Raw genomic sequence first — 23,280 nt, forward strand, 5'->3', positions numbered from 1 at the left:
ACGCTTATTTTATTTATTTATTTCTACATTTATATCTCACCTTTCCCCCAAGAAGCTCACTGTGGAGTCCATAGATCTCCTCTTCACCATTTTATCCTTGCAGCAACACTATGGGGTAGGTTAGGCAAAGAGACAGTGACTGACCCATGGTCACTGGGTGAGCTTCATGGCTGAGCGGGAATTTCAACCCTGGTCTCCCATGTCCAGCACTCTAACTGCTACATCATGCTGGCTCATGTTGGAGACCTCAGATTGTATTTCACATTCCTAAAAGCCCTACACCAGGCACCCCCAAACTAGGCCCTCCAGATGTTTTGGAACTACAATTCACATCATCCCTGACCACTGGGTCCTGTTAGCTAGGGATGATGGGAGTTGTAGTCCCAAAACATCTGGAGGGCCAAGTTTGGGGATGCCTACCCTACACGGCTTAGGCCCGGGTGCCAAACATCAGGTCCAGGAGACAAGGGTGGACCTTCCGACCTCTATCCAGCCCATAGAACACTTCTTAGGCCACGCCCCTTAACAGGTCATCTTTGCAGGCCACTTCCCTCGTGAGGTCTGCTCCTCACCTTCTTTGCCAGGTTGGAATATCCTTGACCTGTGACAATGCCTCTTCCTAAAATGCTTAGGGAGTTTCCATGAGTGCAGGAGACTTTCCCACTGCAAAAAAAAGTGGCCTTCCAGCTCAGAGGGCAATGGGAACCGAAGTGGAGCAGAGTGAAAGGAGCCCAGCATACCTACTCTACCTCTGTCATGTGTTCGTGTAAATCACTTAAGAATGCCTAAATAGGTCTGCGATTAGGATGGAATGAAACAAAAGAGCAGGAAAAGGGCAGGAGCAAGGAACATGTATATCAAGCAAGCACATTCCACATTTTCCAATTCAAAGATTTCTGGGCACTGTAGTTTGTTAAGGGTTGCTGCAAACTGTAACACTGTGAGGGGTATACCACAGTGCCCAGAATTCTCTGAGGGAGAAAATGTGCTTGGAATGTGTTTTAAATGTACAGTGTGTATGTATAATTTATGTTTCTTTTCTAAGTTTTTCTTTTTTAATGATACTTGTTTAAAAGGTCAATAAAGGACTCTATTTTCAAAGGGGCAACTATTATATGTAAGGAAAAATCAGAGGAATGAAGGGGAGCCAAGGCAATTTTCAGAAGAATGGAACAGAGACAGCCCAAGATGGTGCGAGTGGTGTGGCCCACAGAGAAACAATTTTGAAATGTCTGGATGAGAACGACACATAATAGACACACTGAGACTCAGCACAGATAAGAAGCAGAAATGCTCTGAATTGGTTATTGGGGCGATACGAAACGGTGTTTAAACAGAACACATAACATTATGAACAACAGCCAAAAACCAAGAAAAGAAAAGCATGCTACAGTCAAAAGAATGTGCGGATCTTAAATGGTGGCTGAAATGTTTTGAACAGGTCTCTCTCTGAATACCTAGAGGTGGTTCTGGAGAAATACCAATGCTTTGCAGTAAAGCTTCTGTCTCCCTTCTCTTCCGGTCCAGATCAGAATCTTCCTGCGTTGGTTCTTTCTTTTGCTGAAAATCTGACTGAAATAATAGTATCGGACAATTAGCTGAAGTGACAGAAAATGGAAACTAAGGGAGGATAGTGCTTCCTGACACTAGTGGGAGCTTTCCCCTTGGTGGAATAAGAAATGGTTACCCCCCCCCCACTTCCTGGTGCTTCTTGGGCCACATTCACACCATACATTTAAAGCACTATGATGCCACTTTAAACAGTCATGGCTTCCCCCAAAGAATTCTGGGAGTTGTAGTTTGTTAAGAGTGCAGAGGCTTGTTTGGAGACCCCTATTCCCCCCTCCCAGAGTTACAATTCTCAAAGTGGTTTAACCACCAAGCCCTCTTCTGAGAATTGTCGTCCTGTGAGGGGAACTAGGGTCTCCCAACAACTTTCAGCACTCTTAGCAAAGGTGGGATTCATTCAGCAATTGTGTATGCGTGTCTCAGTTGCTTCTAGAGAACTATCAAAAGTGCAAAATGGAAGGAAGACGGCAAAAAAACAAAATTTGCAACGTCAATTTCTCATAGCAAAGCCCAATAATGGTATGAAATGCACGTACAATATTAAAGTGTCAGTTTAAAGCAAACCAGTTATTAGAAAAGGGATAACAGGTGCTTTAAACTGCAGCAAATGTTGACATCTGAAAGAAAAGAAACATAATCACTTAATGCTTCCTTGACTTTGCATGGAAATGAGTATCCGTTCCCTGTCAATTCTCATCTCTATTTCGCTAAGTGACTGAATAAAAAAGAAGTGCAAATCCCCTTAATGAAAAAAAACCTCACGCATAGCGTCAAGGACAAATAAACTAATATGTCAGTCAAACCTTAATAGAACTAAAAGATGTTACCAAGCCAGGAGGCTAAAATGCAGCAGCAATTATCGTTTACTTTGCTGAAAAACAGTAAGTGCAAATCTGCTACCGTAGCAACCAGGCTGGCCAGTCACAAACGTAAGGGGGGGGGGAGAGACAGGTTGTAAAGGAACAATAAATATATTTAAAAATAGACACATGGAACCTTTGGAAATTACAACATCAGTCAGTTAAAAAGAATTAAATGTATACAGTATTTACATTTTTAAAAATTAAAATAAAATTGAGGTGGGGCAGAAATAAGCTTTTGGCATCATGACATCATTGCATGGGATCCACAGGATCAGTTAAACAAAAACGTTTCCAATTGTGGGGGGCACTTAAACCCTCCTGTAGGACCCTATGCAACCTTTGAGCTGTGGATTAGCTGCTCTGGGTGGAAATTCACTTAAACCACAGTGAATCCATGCTGAGTCAAGACTTGAAGCTGGGTGTTCCAGATTCAGTCCAAAACTTTTCTCCCCACCTGACTGGATCAGCCTGTTTACACCTGCAGTAACTGGATCCAAGCTGGGATATAAAAGCTAATAGAGATGTCTTCCTACACAAAGTGAGCGGAAAGGACAGGATTCTTTAAATAATAATAATAATAAAAAGTCAATGGCTAATGTGGGGACACCATAAGCAGCATAGCTTATATATACTTATGTCAGTGCTTTTCTTCTAGAAAAAAGGTGCCAGTACTGCTTACCCTAAAAGGGATGCAGGTGATGCTGTGGGTTAAACCACAGAGCCTAGGACTTGCCGATCAGAAGGTCGGCGGTTCGAATCCCCGCGACAGGGTGAGCTCCCGTTGCTCGGTCCCTGCTCCTGCCAACCTAGCAGTTTGAAAGCACGTCAAAGTGCAAGTAGATAAATAGGTACCGCTCCGGCGGGAAGGTAAACGGCGTTTCCGTGCACTGCTCTGATTCGCCAGAAGTGGCTTAGTCATGCTGGCCACATGACCTGGAAGGTGTACACCGGCTCCCTCGGCCAATAAAGCGAGATGAGCGCCGCAACCCCGGAGTCGGCCATGATTGGACCCAATGGTCAGGTGTCCCTTTACCTTTACCTTTACCTTTACTGCTTACCCTTGGGTACCCCCAGAAAAAAATGCACTGACTTGTGTCCAGAGGACAGTAGAGAACATACATCCAAATAAATAAACAAGCAAAAATGGGAAGGGAGTCTCAGCAGCCTTACCTCTTTTTTCTTCCTTTCTTCTTCCTTCCGTTTCTTCTCCTCCCTTATCTGAGCCAAACGCTGCTTTTTGCGTTCCAGCTCCGCTTTTAAATCGCTCTTGTCAGACATGGTGATTCCCTGTTACGAAGCAAAAGTAGCAAATTTAGATTTTGGAAATGGGGGGGATTGAGGTTTCTTTTCTGCCTTTGACTGGCATCTGGGGGGGGGAGTTCTGGTGAAACTGTAAGCATAACTTGGTAATTCCCTAGTGACGGCTGGAGATCAGTAAAAGAATGAACAAAATGATAAGTACATTAAGGCAGACAACATGAAAAGGCCCCTGCCTAGTTTTGTTTTGTTTTTGGACCTATCTTTTGTTGCTTTTGCGCAGTTTTTAAACTACTATCATGGTATAACTGTAAATCACATCGAGTTGTGTATAAAAGGCAACTGATAGGTTAATGAATAAAAACAGCAACACCGGGAGTTTGAAAGGGCAACTGAATGATTTTTCACCAGACCACCTTCTGAGCTTGTTTTGGCCTGATTAAGGCCATGAAAATCTAAGGGTATGTTCAAATAACTGCTTACTCAGCATCCAGAGTGCTTGCACTGCTAATTCTTGAAGCTGCACTCACATGATGTCAGCCGCAATCCATATCAATCCCGAAGTTTCTTGGCAAATTCTGCTGTTTGATGCATTTTTCTCGAACCGGCTTCACTCCAATTAGAAAACCGGATGTAGAGTGAGTGGTAATGCAAACACTCCCTAACAGCCATCACTCAGGCCCAGATGAGCACACAAGGGCAGACGACAGTTTGATGAATAGGAGTTCTGGGAGCCAGGGTTATGGGGCAGAAAAACCCAAAGGACTGTGGGTGTTGGGTGGTGATTCCTGCCCGTCTCTGATGTGAACAACTCCGTGCAAATGTTTCAAGCCACTATTGTGAATATACTCTTTAAATTCTCTTTCCACACCCCAACAAAGTTCTCTCACCCAGAACCAAAAAACAAACCACTGAATTCTGATTCCTATTAACCATTGTTAACTAATAGAAGCCAGTTTGGGGCATACATGGCTCCTTACATCAAAGGGCCTTCTCTCCTGGGAGCAACTCCTGAGCCTTAATTGTGGTCAAATTCTCATCAGCATTAATTTGAGCAAAACTTTTGATTCTGAATAACTAGCCTTCCCCCCCCCCCCCGGCCAGCCTAAGATCTGAAATCCACCCCAATCTGTGGTTTGTGGTGTACCGTGGTTAGCCTAAATCACCATTAACATCACACAGATGATTAACTACTTTATCGGTTAAAAGGGAAGAAGGGAAATTGGATTCAGGGTAGGGAAGGTTGAAGAGAGGGAACAGTAAAATCAATGTGAGAACTGTTACAGAGGGTCAGGTAATGGCATCATTATGGGTACAAAAGCACTGCTGAGCGAAGATTGCCCTCAGAAGCATTGAGGAAACTCAGGGCTACAACCAATTATACTCTCTTTTTAGTTTTGCATTATGCCTCACTGCTCAATTACACTAGCAGAGCTCTGACTCAATCAATGCTAATGCCGCATCCATGTTGCTAAGGGCCCTTTCTGTAATGGGTGCAAAAAGGGATTTTAAAAGGGTGACAAGGCTACATTGACAGGAAATCCGATATGCCCAATGTAACTATGAAAAATGCATTTCTTCCTTGTCCTCATTTTCTCTTTAATTTTCAACATATTGCAATCATCATACAAATAAAATATTCCACCCTGACCCAGAAGACGACATTTCTCCTAAGTTGCCCTATGTTTACGAGACATCACTTTCATATACCTCAGCATTTCTCAGATGAAATAGACACATTCTTTTCTACATCAGGAAAAGAAAAAATGTGTGAGGGAAGGGATCGTGTGCAACACCTTCAGCAGATAAATGGAATAAAAAAAATTAGCTGGAAGATGACTTAATAATAATAATAATGGAAACTGAGAATGATCAGGAACAGTAAATCCTATTGAACTCATTGGGTCTTAGTTCTGAGTAGTGTGTGAAAGGCTCAATTTACACTAAAGGAATAAACACTCCATGCATTTCCTAAAAAGTGGCTGGCTGCTGAAGCATTGCAATTAAAGAATTTAAAGTGGATTACTTTTTCCTTCAAAATTATAGCAAGTGCTTTGTATGCCAGTGTCAACATTTCTTTCATTTCGTGCAGGTATTTTATTTTTGGTATAACCAGGACTCTGTTTTTGCACCATTTGTACTCCGAGACGTGGAGAGGAAGAAAAAGGAAAACTGGGACATTCCGGGATCAAATCAGAAACCGGGATGGCTTCCGTAATTCCAGGTCTGTCCTTGGAGAATTGGACACTTGAAGAGTATGCCGTTTCTTCCATGCACTAGATCTGCTGCTGCTACACTTTTTATACTGTGCTGGCAACTTTGCAGGAATATATTTCCAAAGATACATCCACAGTTGGATTCTGTCACTTGCAGTGTTGACACAAGTGTCTCATAGCCTTAGGGATACAGTGCCTAGACCCATTCCCAGTGACACAAGTGTGTGTGTGTGTGTGTGTGTGTGTGTGTGCGTGCGCATGCATGTGCAAGCAGAGAGAAGGTGTAGTTCTTGACTGTCTGGAATGTGTTGTCAAACTATAACGCCACTTGATTGCCTGGTGGAGACAGGTACAGGTAGGAACCTCTGACTTTTGCATGGCTGGACTATAGCCTACTGAACCTAAGAGTCACATCCACTGCCCCATAAGATAGTCCACAAGGAATGCAACCCACAGGCTGACAAAATATCCCCACCCTTGTTTTAGGCTGTGTACATTTAAAGCACATGGCTCCACCTCTCAAAGAATCCTGGAAACTGTAGTTTGTTAAGAGTGCTGAGAATTATAGCTTTGTGCAGGGTAAACTATGCCTCCCAGGATTCATTGTGGAAAGTAATGTGCTTTAAATGTGTGGTGAGCGCTTAGCCTTTGTTACTCAATTGGCTGTGATTCTAAATGGCAGCATGAAGTTGCTGTTTGGAATGCAGTCTGTGGTTTTAGAGTATTTACACAGAACTACTATGTAGTATCAGCCAGATTCTGTGCTTCCCTCCCTCTGCCTCCTCATTAGTAATGTGATCTGCCTTCCTCCAGAGATGGAGAATAGATGGGAAAGAATGGCACAGTTTTCCCACAGGCCGTCTCAGCACAAATGCACAGTGACATCACCCTTTTTGTCCTCCACACAATGCCATTCTGTCTCGTCAGCACAACTGTTGATTCCTACAACTCAGAAGACAGTGAAAGGGTGACACACAGCATTTGTGGACATTTGCCAAAGAGAAGAATAGGCCATTTCATCAACATTAAAACGCTGTAGTGTTTGTAAGGATTTCGGATCATTTGGTTCAAAAAGTTTGAAAATGTTAATAGTGTTTGTTTTTTTAATGAGCTCCCAGCAGAGCTAATGGGTTGTGCCCAATGGGTGTGCCGTCCATTCATGGAAGAGTCTTTGATCTAGTGGTGGCTTCTGTGAATGGAAGGGAGATGATTTTTGCCAAGCCCCTTTCGCCTATGCCACCTCCCATGTTGTTCCAGAGGAACCCCCATTATAAGAACTTGTGAAGAGACTGGCTCGATCTGGCCAAAGGCCAGTCTAATCCAGCATCCTGATCAATCAATCATTTTATTTGTATGCTGCCTTTCCTAAGTTAAAACCATGCTCAGGGTGGCAAACAAATAAACAAGATATGTTAACTACAAACATAACAAAAGTAGTCATAAGCAATAAACAAAACACCAGAAAGTACACACCCAAACTGAAAAATTTCCACATTAATCATAAGATACCAAATAAAGGTGCAAAAAATTAACAACAACCATTTTGCCCTCTGGCAAAACCCCCCTAAGCAATATCTCAGCTCAAGATTCTGTTTGGCATCCTCAGCTTCTGGGGCTGGAGTCAGTCCAGGCCCCGCCCTCCCAGGCCAGGTGGGAAAAGGCCCAAAAGGCAAGGAGCAGGTCTTCTAGGAATCACAGCCATGATGGTCTCTCGCTTCTTCAGCAGCCTCAGTTTTTCTCATGGTGGCCAATCTGATAAGAAGCCCTCAAGCAAGGCATGAGTGCAACAGCACTCTCTCCACTCGTGGATCCCGGAAACTGGTATTCAGAAGCATACTTGTTCCTTCTGGAGCAGAGTTGGGGGAGTGGGGAGGTGCAGGGAAAGGAGCAAAATAATTATACTTCTAGAAATATGGTAACCCTACTCCCTCACCCTTCCAGTGATAGTGCATCTAAGAGCCATCTGTGAAGGAAAAGATGCAATTCAATGGTTTATGGTTATGTTTCCTCAGGATGAACTGGATTGGTGCTGTGATGTGTGACTTTCAGAAATGTTCCATGGTGACAAGACAAGGTGAGCGGCAAGTGCTCATAGCTGGAAGGTCCCAAAATGTTAGAAATTGGGACTAGAAAATTATATTCTGTTGTCATTGCAACAAAATAAAAAATGTGATGCTTTTTTGCTGTAGAACAGTTTGCTGTCTATAGTTTTATACTGTGAAGTTTCTTAATTAAGAACAAACTACCAAAAAGCCCCCAGTAAAACCAATGCAATAAATGCCTGGAGTACTGTGTCCAGTTCTGGGTGCCACAGTTTAAGGAGGATATTGACAAGCTAGAACACGTGCAGAGGAGGGAGACCAAGGTGATCAAGGGTCTGGAAGCCAAGCCTTATGAGGAACAGCTGAAGGAGCTGGGTATGTTTAGTCTGGAAAAGAGGAGACTAAGAGGAGATGTCATAGCCATCTTCAAATATCTAAAGGTCTGCAACATGGATGATGGAGCAAGCTTGTTTTCTCCTGCTCTGGAGGAGAGGATTTGAACCAATGGATTCAAATTACAAGGCGGGCGATTCCGACCAAGCATCAGAAAGAACTTTCCGACAGCAAGAGCTGTACGATAGTAAAACAGACTCCCTTAGGAGGTTGTAGATGAGCATCTGCCATATATGATCTAGTTAAGATTCCTGGATTGCAGGGGGCTGGACTGGATGACCCTCAGGGTCGCTTCCAATCTATGATTCTATGACTGCAGCCATAGTGGGACTTGCAACAAAATGCTGCACTGTGCCATATTCCTGTTCAGGGTTCCAGCCAGCCTGTTATGCCCTTTTCCAGTATACTCCATTCTATTCGCCATCTCCATGGAAATCCATTAATCTCCTTGCCCCCAACCAAAAGTAAGGCATGTTATGCCTCTGGACATATTCAGTCCTCAATAGGCAATTGCTGAGTGTGCTCCCTTTGTTTGTTTTTCCTAAGGATGTTTTATATCTCTGCAGGGGGGCGTCGTCCCCACCAACCAAAAATCCTGTTGCTACTTCCTTCTTCTGTTTGGGCCATGCCATTTTGACCAGAAAAGGGATTCAGACTCAGAAAATGAGTTTGCTATTAGTGTATAAAGATTCCAAAGATACCGTAATTCACAACTCAGAATGCTACCTATTTCTCTCTCTCTTTACCTTGTTTAGACAATGCAAAAATTGCAGATGTTGCAGTTTAGAAAATCAATAACAGTTTCATAGTTGTCCCAGTTAACAGCTGACCTGGTAACCTCATTGATCCCTGCAGTGATGGCCTAAATGTACAATGCAGGCCCACTATGGGGAAACTGAATGCATCGTATGTCTGTTCAATGCAGGCTTTGTTAACAGAGACACAGAAAATGTTCTAGGAAGGTTGAAGTTAGGAAGACCCATCCCCTTCTTGCATGTACTTCTCAGATTATATTTTGTAAACATGTTTTTAAATGAATGCTATCTAAATAAAATCAGTTATAATGTTAGATAGGGGAAACAATGCAAAGAAGAGCATAAAGCTGACTAAAAAAGGTAAAGCACCCTTGACAGTTAAGTCCAGTCGCGAACGACTCTGGGTTTGCAGCACTCATCTCGCTTTACTGGCCGAGGGAGCCAATGTTTGTCCGCAGACAGTTTTTCTGGGTCATATGGCCAGCAAGACTAAGCAGCTTCTGGTGAAATCAGAGCAGCACATGGAAACGCCATTTACCTTCGAACCGGAGCAGTACCTATTTATCTACTATCCCATCATGGGGATTCGAACCGCTAACCTTCCGATCGGCAAGCCCAAGGCTCAGTGATTTAGACCACATCGCCACCCGCATCCCATTAAGCTGACTACTGGTGTTCTAATTCGCTCCTCTCCCCACCCCAAAAAATGGCATGGAACCTTTGTCACACTGCTTTAAGTGTAATGTATTTCCATGTTTTAGGATCATGGGTGTTAAAACTAGGCTGTTGGCAACAAAGGTTTTACAACAAATGGCAAATTGAATATGCTTGATGTTAGTGGAAACAGTAATGGGTACCAAGATAATTTGGGGAAAGGATTGGGGGAGGGACTCCAAAGAAGCAGAAAGCCAGTGAAATCTGTGGTCAGCATACAATTGGAAGAAACCTGTGGAAATGTTGCACAGATGGAACTATGTACAGCTAAGTCTGTCTCCCCAAACTGTTGGAAAGGATGTGGGGGAAAGGAACTGATGTGCACTTTGGGGAGCAATGGCCACAGGTAGAGAGGTATTGGAATAGAGTACTATGATAAATATCTAGAATTGAAGGACAGATAAGGAAAACTACTTTTTGTGTTTGAAGAAGACATTACAAAAGTAAGATCCAAAGAGCTTGTATGCTTTATGTTGGCTGCAGTTAGGCTTTTCTTAATCAAAAACATGGGAAAGTCCTGCAGAGCTGTCCATAGATTGTTATTGGTATAATAAGCATTAGAAACCAACAGTAGCAAAGATATTTGTGATCAGAGGGCTAGTGAAACCGGAATTGTAGGGGATAATTTTATTTCCTACACTATATAAAAAACTCAAGACCCTGCCCCTGGAAATATTCTTAGCAAGCAAGGTCATAAATAGACATTATGAAGATTGGGTTTCATTTATAGGGCAGTGCTTGTGGGGTCTTCATTATAATCTGCAGTTCTTGGTGTCAGCAATAAGGGGCTGGGAAAGTATATTCTATTCTCATTGTAACCAAAGGGGGGGGATGTTACTTTGCTGTGTAACAGTTTTCTGTTTATAGTTTTACACTGTGAAGTTTCTTACTTAAGAACGAAAAAACAAACTGCATGAGAGCAACAGATGTACCCAGCACAAGGGAAAGTAGCCTCCTCTGCCCAGGAACTGAAATGAATATACACAACGCAGTGTTGTGATGTCATCAAAATTGAACAGTAGTCAAATTGAGATTAAATATTGTTCCATCACCCAAATTGTACAGATCAATTAAAGTCCATAGTGTATTCATTAAATCTTCTGCAGGTTAATCAAGATAGCCTTCCCTGTTGTCCAGCTACAGAGATGATCATATGGAAAGGTGTATTCTCATGTTTCAGGGAAATACATTTTATGGTTCCAGAACTAAATTACATATTATCTGAAAAATCTGAAGCAACATTACACAGAAGTAGAAATGGAAATGTGCAACATCATGGAACAAGAAAAATTGGCAGTTATGATCTGATGGCATGCTGGGATTCAGTATGAACACTGATGATCTTTACAAAGCAAACCTTTTAAGTAAGTGCCTGTGTTCAGTGGGGCTCACTCCAAAGCAAGTGTGCACAGGATTACAACCTACCGTAAATTTGCACAGTTCTAGGTAGCTTAGTTGATAATTTGGACCACACCATAGACTTATTAATTGCAGTCATGTTGAAGTCACTGCCATTATTGTCACTAGCAGGAACAATCTCTGGAGAACTTTAAATATTGTTCCAGAAACTATTATCTCAGACAAGCACATCAAGTGGAGTTAATGGTTTTCTGAAACTGATCTATCCCACTGATTTTATGATGTAAAATGTGCAAAAAAAATTGAGTCCTCAGCATGCAATTCATAATGGGGAATTCTTACTGAGTAGGAGATTTATGAAATGGAGACTTGCATAAAATGTTCCTCACATAAGATTTCCCATGCAGACAGCAGCTGAGTTAACAATTTATATTTTATATAAATTTAATAAATAGTTGAAATCAAACCTTTATTAGGCATTGTACAGATAAAACCATAAAAGAAAAAGTAACATATAAGTGACTTGAAGTATATGTAAGAAGGCAGCGGTTGGCTACAAACATATATATATATACACATATAGAGTCAGTGATTTTCCTTGTTAACCTGCTCCTTGGAGGGCTGCTACCAAAAACTCAGCTACCCCCGCCGTTACCCTTTGGTCAACGTCGGATAGGCAGAATCCCACACATTCACCTTGTTGGGGTTCCAGGCCACCCAGAAGAGGGGACAGCACGCGTTGACGGAGCGTACTGTACAATGGACAATGAAAGAGAATATGCTCTGCAGTGTCCGGGACATTCATAGAGCATCTGCAGAGTCTCTTGTTTCTAGGGATGTTTTGATATCTTCCCCTGACAAAAACTCCTCGCAGCAGCCCGGCCAGGAATGAACGAGAATTGAATGAGATTGTGACCTGAAAATTTTAGCATTTTAGCACTTTATCACTCTATTTAGAAGTCTGACCTCATTGATTTAAGAAGAATCTAGCAATGAAAAGAGCCAAAAGACTCAGGTGTCTTGATATAGAAACTGACGCAGAGCCCTCTGGCTTCAAACAGAGTAATCTAGATAATTACCTGCTACCTCAAAATCAGCACATACTCCCTCCTAAAACTTTCCCCAACTCTTCTCATGGAAAGACAGCTGAAGAGATATCCTTAGGATTAATAAATAGTAATGCTAATATGTCATGCTAAATCATGGTTTAGTGTAACAAGTGTGTACAGGAACAAGCTGCTGCAGCCCTTCCGCTTGTGTGTGACCTTCATTCCCATTCCTATTCCCATGTGTCCGGAGCAAGAATGCTCAGCCATGGTTTGTCATGACAGGTGACCATTTGATCCATGATTATTGACCCTCTTGTGACGGATGCACTGTTCACCTGAAGAGCACCACCGTTTTCGTTTAATCAGATGCTCAAGACCACGCTCCATTTTCAAGTAACTTATGCAGCTTGAGACAGTCTAGTTTTTCTTAATTTTAATTGAGAAGAGGACAAAGCAGAACCAAATCAAGCAATTCCTCAGGCTAATTCGCACAATCACATTGTAATTTCTACTATCAAATGATGCCTTGGCTGCAGGGTTTTGTTGTAGGGGCGAACGATTTGAAACCCATGTATTTTGTGGCCAGCCTCACAACTCCTTCTCCTTCCCTTCCTTTTTAAAACTTAAGTAATTGTTTTTTTAACAAAACTTTGCTTGTAGGGCAACTGAATGCACTGCAAGGCACAATGCTGATGAGATCAGATCCACTCTCTCTTAGTTCCCCAGATTCTCATATATATGCAAATTTTATGCAAATTGGGATGTAGTCCAGTACCTCCCATTATTCCTGACCATTGGACATGCTGCATGGGACTGATGAGAGTGGGAGTCTAACAACATACGCAGAGCACAGGTTCCCCAGCACTGCTTTTAGGCACCCAGCAATTGACCTGATTGGTCACGTCCACAGAATGGAAGATGGCAGGAACCTAAAGGACAAGGAGTTGGCTTCAGGCACCAGCCCCACCGGCAGACCAACTCTTCTTATAAAGATGTCTGCAAACATAACATGAAGGCTGACAACCCCATTATGCGGGAATCCTTTGCAGATGACCACAGTGCCTAGAGACAGACAGTCAGGTCATGCATCCATAGCACTGACCAGAGGAACGACCGCTGGGAGGAGCGCAGAGAGGAGAAACACCATGGCAGCATGGCCAGACGCCTTTATCTGCCCCAGCTTCAAGAAAACCTCTCTCCTACATCAGTCTCTACAGCCACAGCAGGTGCTGCAACCTTCCAATAATTTGACCCCACCGCAAAGGTGCACTCCTCCATTGTCTCCCGAGACAGATGGGTGCGAACAACAGTAATCGACCTGCAAGATTGGCCCTAGCTAGTTCTGAAAGGACAGCTCTATAACCAAGAATACAGTTGCTGCCTCTGTTTCAAAGAAGGCAATGGCAGTGCTCGCACATCACAACAAGCAAGCATTTCTGGCTCATTAGGTCTTAGCATGAGCAAGCACAATGCTTGTGCATTCGGCCCAATTTATCCTGCTTTGCTGCACTCCTGGCACATGTTTCATCAGGTCCTCGAGCATAAAAAGCTTTCAGTTGATCAAAATAAACCAGTGTTTATCACAGGAACCACATGCAACTGCATAACCCTCAAGCAGTTTTAAGGGATAGATGGGAGTGTTGCTGTGTGCAGGGCCTCTTTGCATTAATGTTACCTGATCCTCTGGTACCCGGAGCCCAGGTAAAGGCCACTGCTACCTAAAACCAGCTCAAGAGAGTGGGTGCCAGAGCTCTACAGCTTTCCCTGGCCTGCTTTCACTCTTTGAGGATCAACAGCCAAATTTGCCCCAAATCCAGAGTCCTTCTATGTTTCCAAGAGGTCTATTAGAATAACACAAATGAGACCAAAACAATGTAGAGTGCACCTGTTCAGGATTCCAGCCAGTCATGCCCTTGTCCAGGATACTCCATTCCATTCTCTCTCTCTCTCTCTCTCTCTCTCTCACACACACACACACACACACACATGCTCTATCAACGGCAACAGTCAGTCAGTCTTTTGCTATCACGGACCACTTTGTGAGCCAGCCTCCCCTCTTAGGGGTTAGGAAGCAAGTCAGACCATTGGCTCATCTAGCTCAGTATTGCCTACTCTGGCTGGCAGCAGCTCTCCAGGGTTTCCAACAAGGCTGTCTCTTAGTGCTACCTTGGAGATGCCAGGGATTGAACCTGGGACGTCTGCATGCAGAAGAGATGCTCTTCCCCTGTGTTTTGTGTGTGTTTATTATGTACTTCCGCAAACCTTGGACTTCCGCAAGCCTGGCAATATCCCTTTTGCAAGTGGATCATACCATTTTGGCTACATAAGTGATCCACCCTCAAGAGACTGAGTTTGCTACTTTTTCAAAGATAAAATTTCCAACCCATCCCTCAGTTAAAGACTCCAGGGTGGACTGCACTATACAGTTTGCAATTACCCTTGCACTGCGTTTCCAAAGCGCCTGACACCCAGCTGGTTGTTGCCCATTTGGAAAACACTGTGCTTTGACACCTGTCAATCATTCAATGTCACTATGATGCCAGATGATTGACTGATGGATTGTCCCACCCACCTGTTAAGTTGGCCCAAAGGGGAGGAGAGATAAAAATCTGCCTCCTGCCCGGAACCAATAAAGGTTTCTCATCCTTGCTATAAGCCATAAAACATACAACCCCAGAATCAAAGGAGTAGCAGATTTCAAAATGCCAGGATTAAAACTGCATACTTCAACATAACTATAGATCTATAGCTATGCAACTATAAGTATATGCAATATTGATCCTGACATGTAGTCTGAGCAGTGCAGTGAGGCCAGTAAAAAGAATGACTGTGCAAACAAAGGATAGTTGCATGACTTGAGGGGTAGGATTTTCATGCCCATAATATTGGGGAGCTGGCCTGACCCTCTATTGCTGGACTCCTGTCCATCCCAGGCAGCATGGCCAATGGTCATGGGGTGATGGGAGTTATAGTTTAGCAACATCTGGATGATCACAGGTTTCCCACCCTTGCCTTAACAGAAAAGATAACTTTCCTGAATAGTTTCTTCTCTCATGAGGTTACTGAGATTAGACAAGATGCACCTTATTAAATTCTTTCCACCAAATGCTACAGGCCATAAGTTTCCAAATATTTTTTTCTGGAAGGGGAGGCCACAGGGTAACATTTAAATGCCTCAAATGGTCTCCATCACCCTATCTGTATCTTTTGAATCCAAGACAGGAGTCATGTTGGCCTTGGGAGGAAATTCTACTTGGGCTTACTTCCAAGTAGACACACACAGCGTTGCTCCTTTCCAAGCTCAGAATGTATGATCCAAGAGACAAACATCTGAATAGGATTCTAATGGTTAAATGAGATTTTACGTTAGCTTGTTAAGTTAAAAGCTTTGGGCTTCTAAGAAGCTAAAAACATTATCCGTGACCAAGGCTGTAATGCTATCCCTGGAAGAAAGATCCATTGGATTCAATGGGTTTTACAACTGATAAAAGGAATCAGAAGTAGATGTGTATAGACTTGCACTGGGAAACTTGCTAATGGAAAAAATGGCCTCTCACTCACAGATTCATCTTCTTTGGAATTTATTATCAAACTCAATATATATTGTTGTTGCATCCTGCCTACTTGGTAGGTCATCCATCTGACTTGTTTGGGGGTGTTTTCTCTCTCTCCCCCCAGTGCCTTTATTTTAATTTCCTGGTTGTTTTAACCCCTTCAGTGCCGAGCCAAACCGAGGCGTTCTTAAAATAGCAGCACTTCCATTTTCCTCTCTCAGCAGCACAGCAGGTATTTGGTTTTGGGAAACGCCAAAAATATGGAGGCTTTTTTCCTTTCTTTTTTGCTGTGAAGCTGAGGCACTGCACATTTCAAAGCAGTGACAAATCCGATAAAATCCTCTTCTTCCCGCGGGGGGGGGGGATTAGAATAGCCATCTTGTCCCGAGTCCCTCCCGCCAGTATAGGCTGCATCCCAGCAGAATAAGACCAACCTAAGGATGCCTCAAGCCCTCGGATGACATATTTCTCTCCTGAAAGGGGGCAGGCAGCAGCGCCTCCTGAAGACTTTGGGTGCGTCCCTGGGAATCCACACTATTTTGCGATCTGCTCCTATCGGGGGGGGGGGGAATAAACCCCGCAATACTCTAATAACTCCCGCCCACCAAGCCCTTGCCAGCTGATCTCCTGGAACTAGACTGAAGCCCAGACCTGCCGATGGAGGGGAAGTCTCGGGTTGCACGCGAGAAACCGAGAGGTCTTCTGCAGCCCGAGAGAGGGGACGGGGGTGCGATCTAGCTGCAACATCCACCCCCCCCCCCCCCGTTGCTTGAAGGGCATCACCACCCACAGAGACCCGCGCGCACCCGGCTCAGCATTTTACCTTGGCACGCTAATCCTAGCCTGGACGTGCAGCCTGCCCCCGAGGAAGGCGAGACGCTGGAGAGAGAGGCTGCGTCCCGGGCGGCTCCCGCTGCCCGGGGAGGTGAGGATGATGATGGTGCTGCTTCGCGGCGTGAGATCCGGCGGTGCTGTTGCTGTTGCTGCCGCCGCGGAGAGAAATGTGCTGCCTCACGCCGGCCTGGCTGGCTCCGCCCAGCAACCGCCGCCGCCGCCGCCGCCGCTTCCCTCCAGCCTGGGCCCTGGCACTGACATCTCCCCGGCCCGCCCCCTGCAGACTCTCGCCGTCCCCGCACTCCGCCCTAGGCCAGCGGGGAAGCGGCAGCTCAGTCAGAGCATGGGCTTGGCGTGCAGAAGGGCCCAGCTCCAACTCCAGGCATCGCAGAGAAGGTTGGGTATAAAGCCCTGGAGAGTTGCTGCCAGTCTGTGTAGGCAGCACTAAGGTCAGGCTTAGGTATAAAGCAGCTTCCGTCGTCGTCGTCGTTGTTTTATTTATTTATTTATACCCTGCCCATCTGGCTAGGTTTCCCCAGCCACTCTGGGCGGCTTCCAACAAAACACTAAAATACAATAACTTATTAAACATTAAAAGCTTCCCTAAACAGGCCTTTGGGCCTAAGGTGAGGAGAACAGGGGTGCCTACTTGAATAAGAGATTGGTGGGCAGGTAAGGCCAGGTTCATGACAATGCGCACACGCATCATTTGAATGACAGTGTCCCTCAACTTTGGGGGGGCTCAATATTTCATTGGGGGGGAGAGGGGAGATTGTTGGCAGCAGGCGCCTGCTGGGAACCAAGACGCACAGAAGCAAACACGAGAGTTTTGCGGCACCTTGTTAAAGAGCTACAGATTTATTATGAGGGAAATTGATTTTGTAGCATAAGAATCTGAGAAGGAGTGTGAAGTCTTATCTTCTGTTGTTGGCAAATAGTATTTACTGAGGAGAGAGTGTCATGCACCTGGCAAAGTCTGATTTCTGCTCCACCCAAACAGATGCCATGGAAGTCTGATCTTCAGGGTGCCACAGAACTCATCTTGTGTGTGTGTTTGCAGTTGCTGAACTGCACTAGCTCTGGCAGTAGTTAAACATAATATGGAAGGCAGCCAGTTGACGCTAACTGGCCTTACCATACAACCTCCATTTATTCCTGCCTCTCCATACCAATCCCATTTGGTGGTGAGTGCTCCTTTATTTTCAATTGGAGATTTACCACATTGCCCCTGGACTGACAGTGGCACTGCTGCCATTTATCAGGGTAGGGTATTGGTGAGTTCAGGGCTGTGCCCACATACACATCTGGCCCTCTATTGGATGTGTTTGTGCAGCCCTAACCTCGCTGCTGTTCTGCCCTGCCTGGTAAGCACCAGTGTCAAGTGGGTGAGCACACAGCACCATGCCAGCTGCTCCTGAATTATTCTCAAGGTGGCTTGCAACAGGCTGCAATGATACCCCAAACCCAGGAAACCTTCAAACACAAACAGCACAACCTTTTGTCCTCTGCCTGATGGATAGGGCCAGAGTGGACTTTCCATCAGTTGCTCAGTGACAACTTCCAAAAACCAGCATTGTTGCAGCCTTCCTGGGCTGGGGCAGGGCAGGGTGGCAGTAATGGCAGGGCTGCTGTGCAGACAGCTCAACTGAAGTCAAAGGTGGCCTGCTGCATTTCACCACCTGAACTGAAATGGGAAGGTACCAATCACCCTCGTGGTGCCACCTCCACCACCCTCCACTTACTGGAGTTGCGTAGCTGCAGCTTCCAAGTTCCTGTGAGATCTCATGAGAGCCCTGCGTCCAATCGCACAGAGGCTTCGTGTGATTTTGCTGGGGTCTCAGGAAGGCTGCACAAGGCCTCCACAAGATCTTGCCAGAACCTAGAAGCTGCCACCGCCACTGTTCCTTGCTTCTCCCATGGTGGTGGTGGGCACCTGCAGAGGTGTCCCTTGCATCCCACCACCTGAGGTGTCTGTCTCAGTCTGCCTCATGGATGGGCCAGCCCTCCTGAAGCAACTCTAGTTTTAGAAAGCCGACTCACTTCACCACACGAGTCACTGCTGCTTTGCAGTCCCATTGTCCCAGTCTGGTTCACGGGTGATCAAAGTCCTGGCTGGGGACGTTGGCACCGGCGGCAAGATGGTGGGGTGGGAGCAGGAACCGGAGTCCAGAAGCCAGGAGTCGGGAAGCCAAGAGTCCGAGGGTCAGAGATCCGGGAGTCAAGAAGCCAAGGGGCCGAGGGTCAAGAAGCAATGAGTCACAAAGGCAGGAGTCCAAGGAGCAAGGAGTCAAGGAACCAAATGCAGCAAGGCAGGGAACGTCTTGCTGTGGCAAAGAGCTGAAGGGAAATGCTGACCTTATATCCCTTCCCAGCTCTTGCCACCAGGTGCTGTAAATTACCAATCAGCCTCACCTGTGAGGCCGCACCTTGCCTCTTCAGAACAAACTTAAGAAGGCCCCAGGCCTGGTCACAGGGCCTGGCTCCTGCATGCACACCTGGCACTCATGGTGTCTAGCAGCTTGAGATGGAGTGTTCTTTCTGGCAGGAAGAGGAGAAGCAAAGCTCCTTGGCTAAGGGATGGGCCAGGCTGCTTCTCTCCCCCTACCCATTCTGCTCCTTCAGGGAGGCAGGAGGTGCAGCCTCCCAGGACATCCTTGGTCCCCAGGCCAACAGTGGAAGCTAGAATGTGTTTCCCTTCTGTTCTGCATTCCCAATGGCAATTCAGACACACACACACACACACACGTACGTAACCATTTGTGCTGTTGTTTTTCACAAACTCATTTTCAATGGCAGGTTGCCTTGCTCTGAATTACAGCAGACAGATTTAGGCCACACTTTAAAAGGTAAATAATGTTACAAACATCAATAATGGAACAGGTGTGCCATTCAGTTGCCATGAGCCTGTTTTTTAAGAGGAAAATAACTTGACACAATCCTTTATCAAGGATGGCAATTAGTCAGGAGTGACATGATTGTGATTAGCGATATTAATCTGTGATGCAAAACTGGTTGCAAAGTATTGTTGCCATGCTTGATATTCCAGCCCTAGGGAAAAAATTAATGTGGTAGATAACAGTAGAAGAGGAAAAGTGAACTCTCATTGAAAGTGTGCAAAGATTTAAATAATAATAATTTCAAGGCTGAGAGAAACGGTAAGAGCAGTATCAACCCCTGTCAGATCTCTCTCTATAATTACATATGTGACCTGCAATTAGATAACAATCCACTACTGAGCATAAGCTAGAAATTATTTTAGGGGATAATATCTGCCTACTAGCACTGGTTTGGTTGCTTGGAAATTCCTGGTAAGATATGTCCAAATGTTTCTGCTTACCAGGGACATGCTCATAAATTCATGCTCACCAAGTACTTAAGGCTTCATATTGTGAACAGCCCATCACTTCACAGACTGCAGAGGAGTACTTTGAACTAGAGTGGTGTGTTGGATTTGGACAAATCCTGAAAAATTGATGCAGGGTGCTTCAAGGAGATTTGGAACTTCTACATGGCAAAACAGGATCTAAACAAAGCAAACTTGAGTCCAAGCAGAGTATCTGTAGTGCTTCGTAGCAACTTGGCAATTGAGACATTAAAAAACAAACATACATACATGTTTGTGAAAAGTGGAACAATGTCTCCAGGTTGTCTCACCAGGATGTGGGAGAAGGAGGGAGAGGGATCAGCCATCTTCCCATTAATTGCCAGGACAGGGAAGCTGTGGACCTTCAGATATTTTTGAATTATAATTCCCATCATCCCTGACCATTGACCAGGTTCTGTGCCATAGCCTGCTCTTTATTTGACCTCCGGGGTCATTTAAAAGGAAAGGCTGTGGTGTAAACATTATATTGTCAAATTTTATTTTATTATTTATGCACAGCCCTTCCAAGGCTGCATACAAACATAATTGAAACAATATCAAACCAAGTTTCAATTGCAGTGATAGCTTAAAGGTAAAGGTAAAGGTACCCCTGCCCGAACGGGCCAGTCTTGACAGACTCTGGGGTTTGTGCGCCCATCTCACTCTATAGGCCGGGGGCCAGCGCTGTCCGGAGACACTTCCGGGTCACGTGGCCAGCGTGACAAAGCTGCATCTGGCAAGCCAGCGCAGCACACGGAACGCCGTTTACCTTCCCGCTGGTAAGCAGTACCTATTTATCTACTTGCACCCGGGGGTGCTTTCAAACTGCTAGGTTGGCAGGCGCTGGGACCGAGCAGCGGGAGCGCACCCCGCCGCGGGGATTCGAACCGCCGACCTTTCGATTGGCAAGCCCTACGCGCTGAGGCTTTTACCCACAGTGCCACCCGCGTCCCTTAGGGAATCTTTAACCAAAAATTATGAGTTGATTACAATTACAATTTCTATCAGATACAGTATGTAGAAATCCACCATGTTGGGCATTCAAACACCAACACAGCCCTGATGTTGTGTTGTACACAACTTTAGACTCTAGCTGGTGTTCTCCCCATCCCTGAATTTGCTGAATGCCTCCCAAAGGAGATCAATTTGTCAGTCACAGTATTGCAATTTTCCAGTTTCCTGCAATGAACCAAATAGGAAATAACACCTGACTACTTCCAACACAACTGCAGTCCAGCAGGTTCATTTCTCCACCTGAGACAGAGCAGTAGCAGTGTCACCCCACACACTCTGCCACCCTGTGCCCTTCTGCACTGCCAGCAGCTACTTACCACAGATGCCACTGTGCCATACAGAAGTTGCTCCAAGTCTCACAAGACTTCCCCAAACGTGCCAGTAAAACCTCTCAAGGCTTTGGCAAAACCTTGCAGCATTTGCAGACTTAACAGATGTGGATGCTGCACTTAAAATGAGAGAGAGAGATAAAGAAACTCATCAGGAAAGCTCCCCACAGGCCCAGCAGGCAGCTGGCATCACTGTGAAATATACCCAGCAGGTGGAGTGTCTGGGCAAGAGGCTGCAGATGGCAGGGGCTTGTGCAGTGGCGGCAGCTGGCAGAAGCGGCTGGGCAGTTGCAGGGACTCAGGCAAGCAACATGGGGTGCTTTCGTTTGGCAATCTCTTCCAATTCACTGTCTGTGATAAGAGATTCTGTGTGCCTCACAAGAGGGCCATGCCCTTGTCCAGGATACTCCATTCCATTCATTCTCTCCCTCCCTCCCTCCCTCCCTCCCTCTCTCTCTCTCTCTCTCTCACACACACACACACATATCACTGAATGAGAATTTATGCTCTGAATGAAGTTGTCTTCTGCCGCATTGTGTGAATGAAATAATATGTGCATAAGCTGAAGGATGCACAAGAAGAGACCAAAAACATCAGAGTTGAGTGAGAAGTTCAGTGTTTTTTCCCCCCTGGCGGTACTCACTGGTACACAGTACTGGCACCTGTTTTTCCCTTTCCATATCTTGTGATTTATCTGTGGAAAGCAAAATGTTTTGACGTGGGTGCTTTCACTGAGCCCTTCTGGGGCTGGAAACTGTTTTGCAGAGCTGAGAGGCGCAGAGAAAGTGGCTGCAATTGCGCACAGAGGCCAGAGGCGGCGGTGGCGAGCTGGTGCTGGGAAAGAAGCTGCACAGACTTCCTGGTTTGTACCACTTAAGGAACAGCCAGAGAGTTGAGAGAGGGGGAAATTGAGTGAGACAGACAGCAATATGCCCTTCGTTTCTTTTTGCCCCCTTCCCTTTTTGCTCTGGGGTGCCAGTTGGGCTGCAGAGATCTGCCCCATGCTTCCTTACAAGCTTCCCACTCCAGCCCCCCTCAAAAAATGCATTTGGGGCGCCGTATCCCCTAGGAGTCAGCACCTACACCCACTGAGATTCATGGCTGAGCGGGGATTCAAACTCTGGTCTCCCTGGTCCTTGTGCGACACTCTAACCACTATACCTCACTGGCTCTGGAGCAGAATGTAACGATGAAAATGGAACCCTAAGCAGGGAGTGCTTCTCACCGTTAACACTTTTTTGCAGGCCCCACTTGGGATAATGTATTTTTTTAATGTATTTAAAATAATGTATCATTTAAAAAAATCAAATACAATTTAATTTTTTTGGAGAAAACATGTTTGAATAATTCCAAAACAGGCTCCGTTTGAAGTAGGCTCCAGTACCCTCTGAGGCAACCCACCTCCCTCTGAACTCCCATTTGGTAATGATAGTTTCGTGATATAATATATTCATGGCTTACAGCATTTTTCTTTACTCTCATGCCAGCTGCCTGTGCCACATTAGCTGCTGAACTTGCCCGCTTATTAGCATGGCACTTGCAAGGCTGAGATAAAAGTGTGTAGCAAAGAAATGTGACAGCTTAGTCATCTCAAAAGAGCGGTGAAGATAACATAATTCTCCTAGCTGCAGGGACTTTATATATTTTTCTCCAAACATGCTTTGAATTACTAGTTAATTTATGTATAATTGTGTCGCATGTACATAGCTGGTGACTTTTTTCTTTTTCAACCCTGAGGATTTTAATGTTACATTATTAGTGATTTTCTGAGGAAGATGCTGTTTGTGAATACATAGTTATGAATTTTTTGCTCCATGTAAAAAAACTAATTCTATATGAACACACAGGGGGAACAAGTCATTAACAAATCTCTGAAACCAGACACTCCTGATGGCCAGACCATCAAACAACAACATCATTTTTTTTCTATTTTTGTATCTCAATAAATCCAGGTTTAGCTGTGTATGT

The 23,280-nt window shown here is 45.0% G+C and overlaps 1 protein-coding gene across 6 annotated transcripts in view; it reads right to left on the reverse strand.

Moving 5' to 3' along the window:
* DYNC1I1 (dynein cytoplasmic 1 intermediate chain 1) overlaps positions 1 to 23,280 on the reverse strand; it is a 228,944-nt gene that overhangs the window by 173,908 nt on the left and 31,756 nt on the right. For 5 of the 6 annotated variants that reach the window (XM_082193927.1, XM_082193928.1, XM_082193926.1 and 2 more), the window contains 2 exons: positions 3,603 to 3,719; positions 1,458 to 1,572 (listed from right to left, as the gene is read on the reverse strand). In XM_082193927.1, coding sequence (XP_082050053.1) covers positions 1,458 to 1,572; positions 3,603 to 3,719 — 232 coding nt within the window. Of the gene's footprint in view, positions 1 to 1,457; positions 1,573 to 3,602; positions 3,720 to 16,594; positions 16,862 to 23,280 lie in introns of those variants that run through there. The other variant, XM_082193929.1, reaches the window with a different exon arrangement.

This window comes from Podarcis vaucheri, assembly GCF_965113315.1.
Source record: "Podarcis vaucheri genome assembly, chromosome: 12".
NCBI lineage: Eukaryota > Metazoa > Chordata > Lepidosauria > Squamata > Lacertidae > Podarcis > Podarcis vaucheri.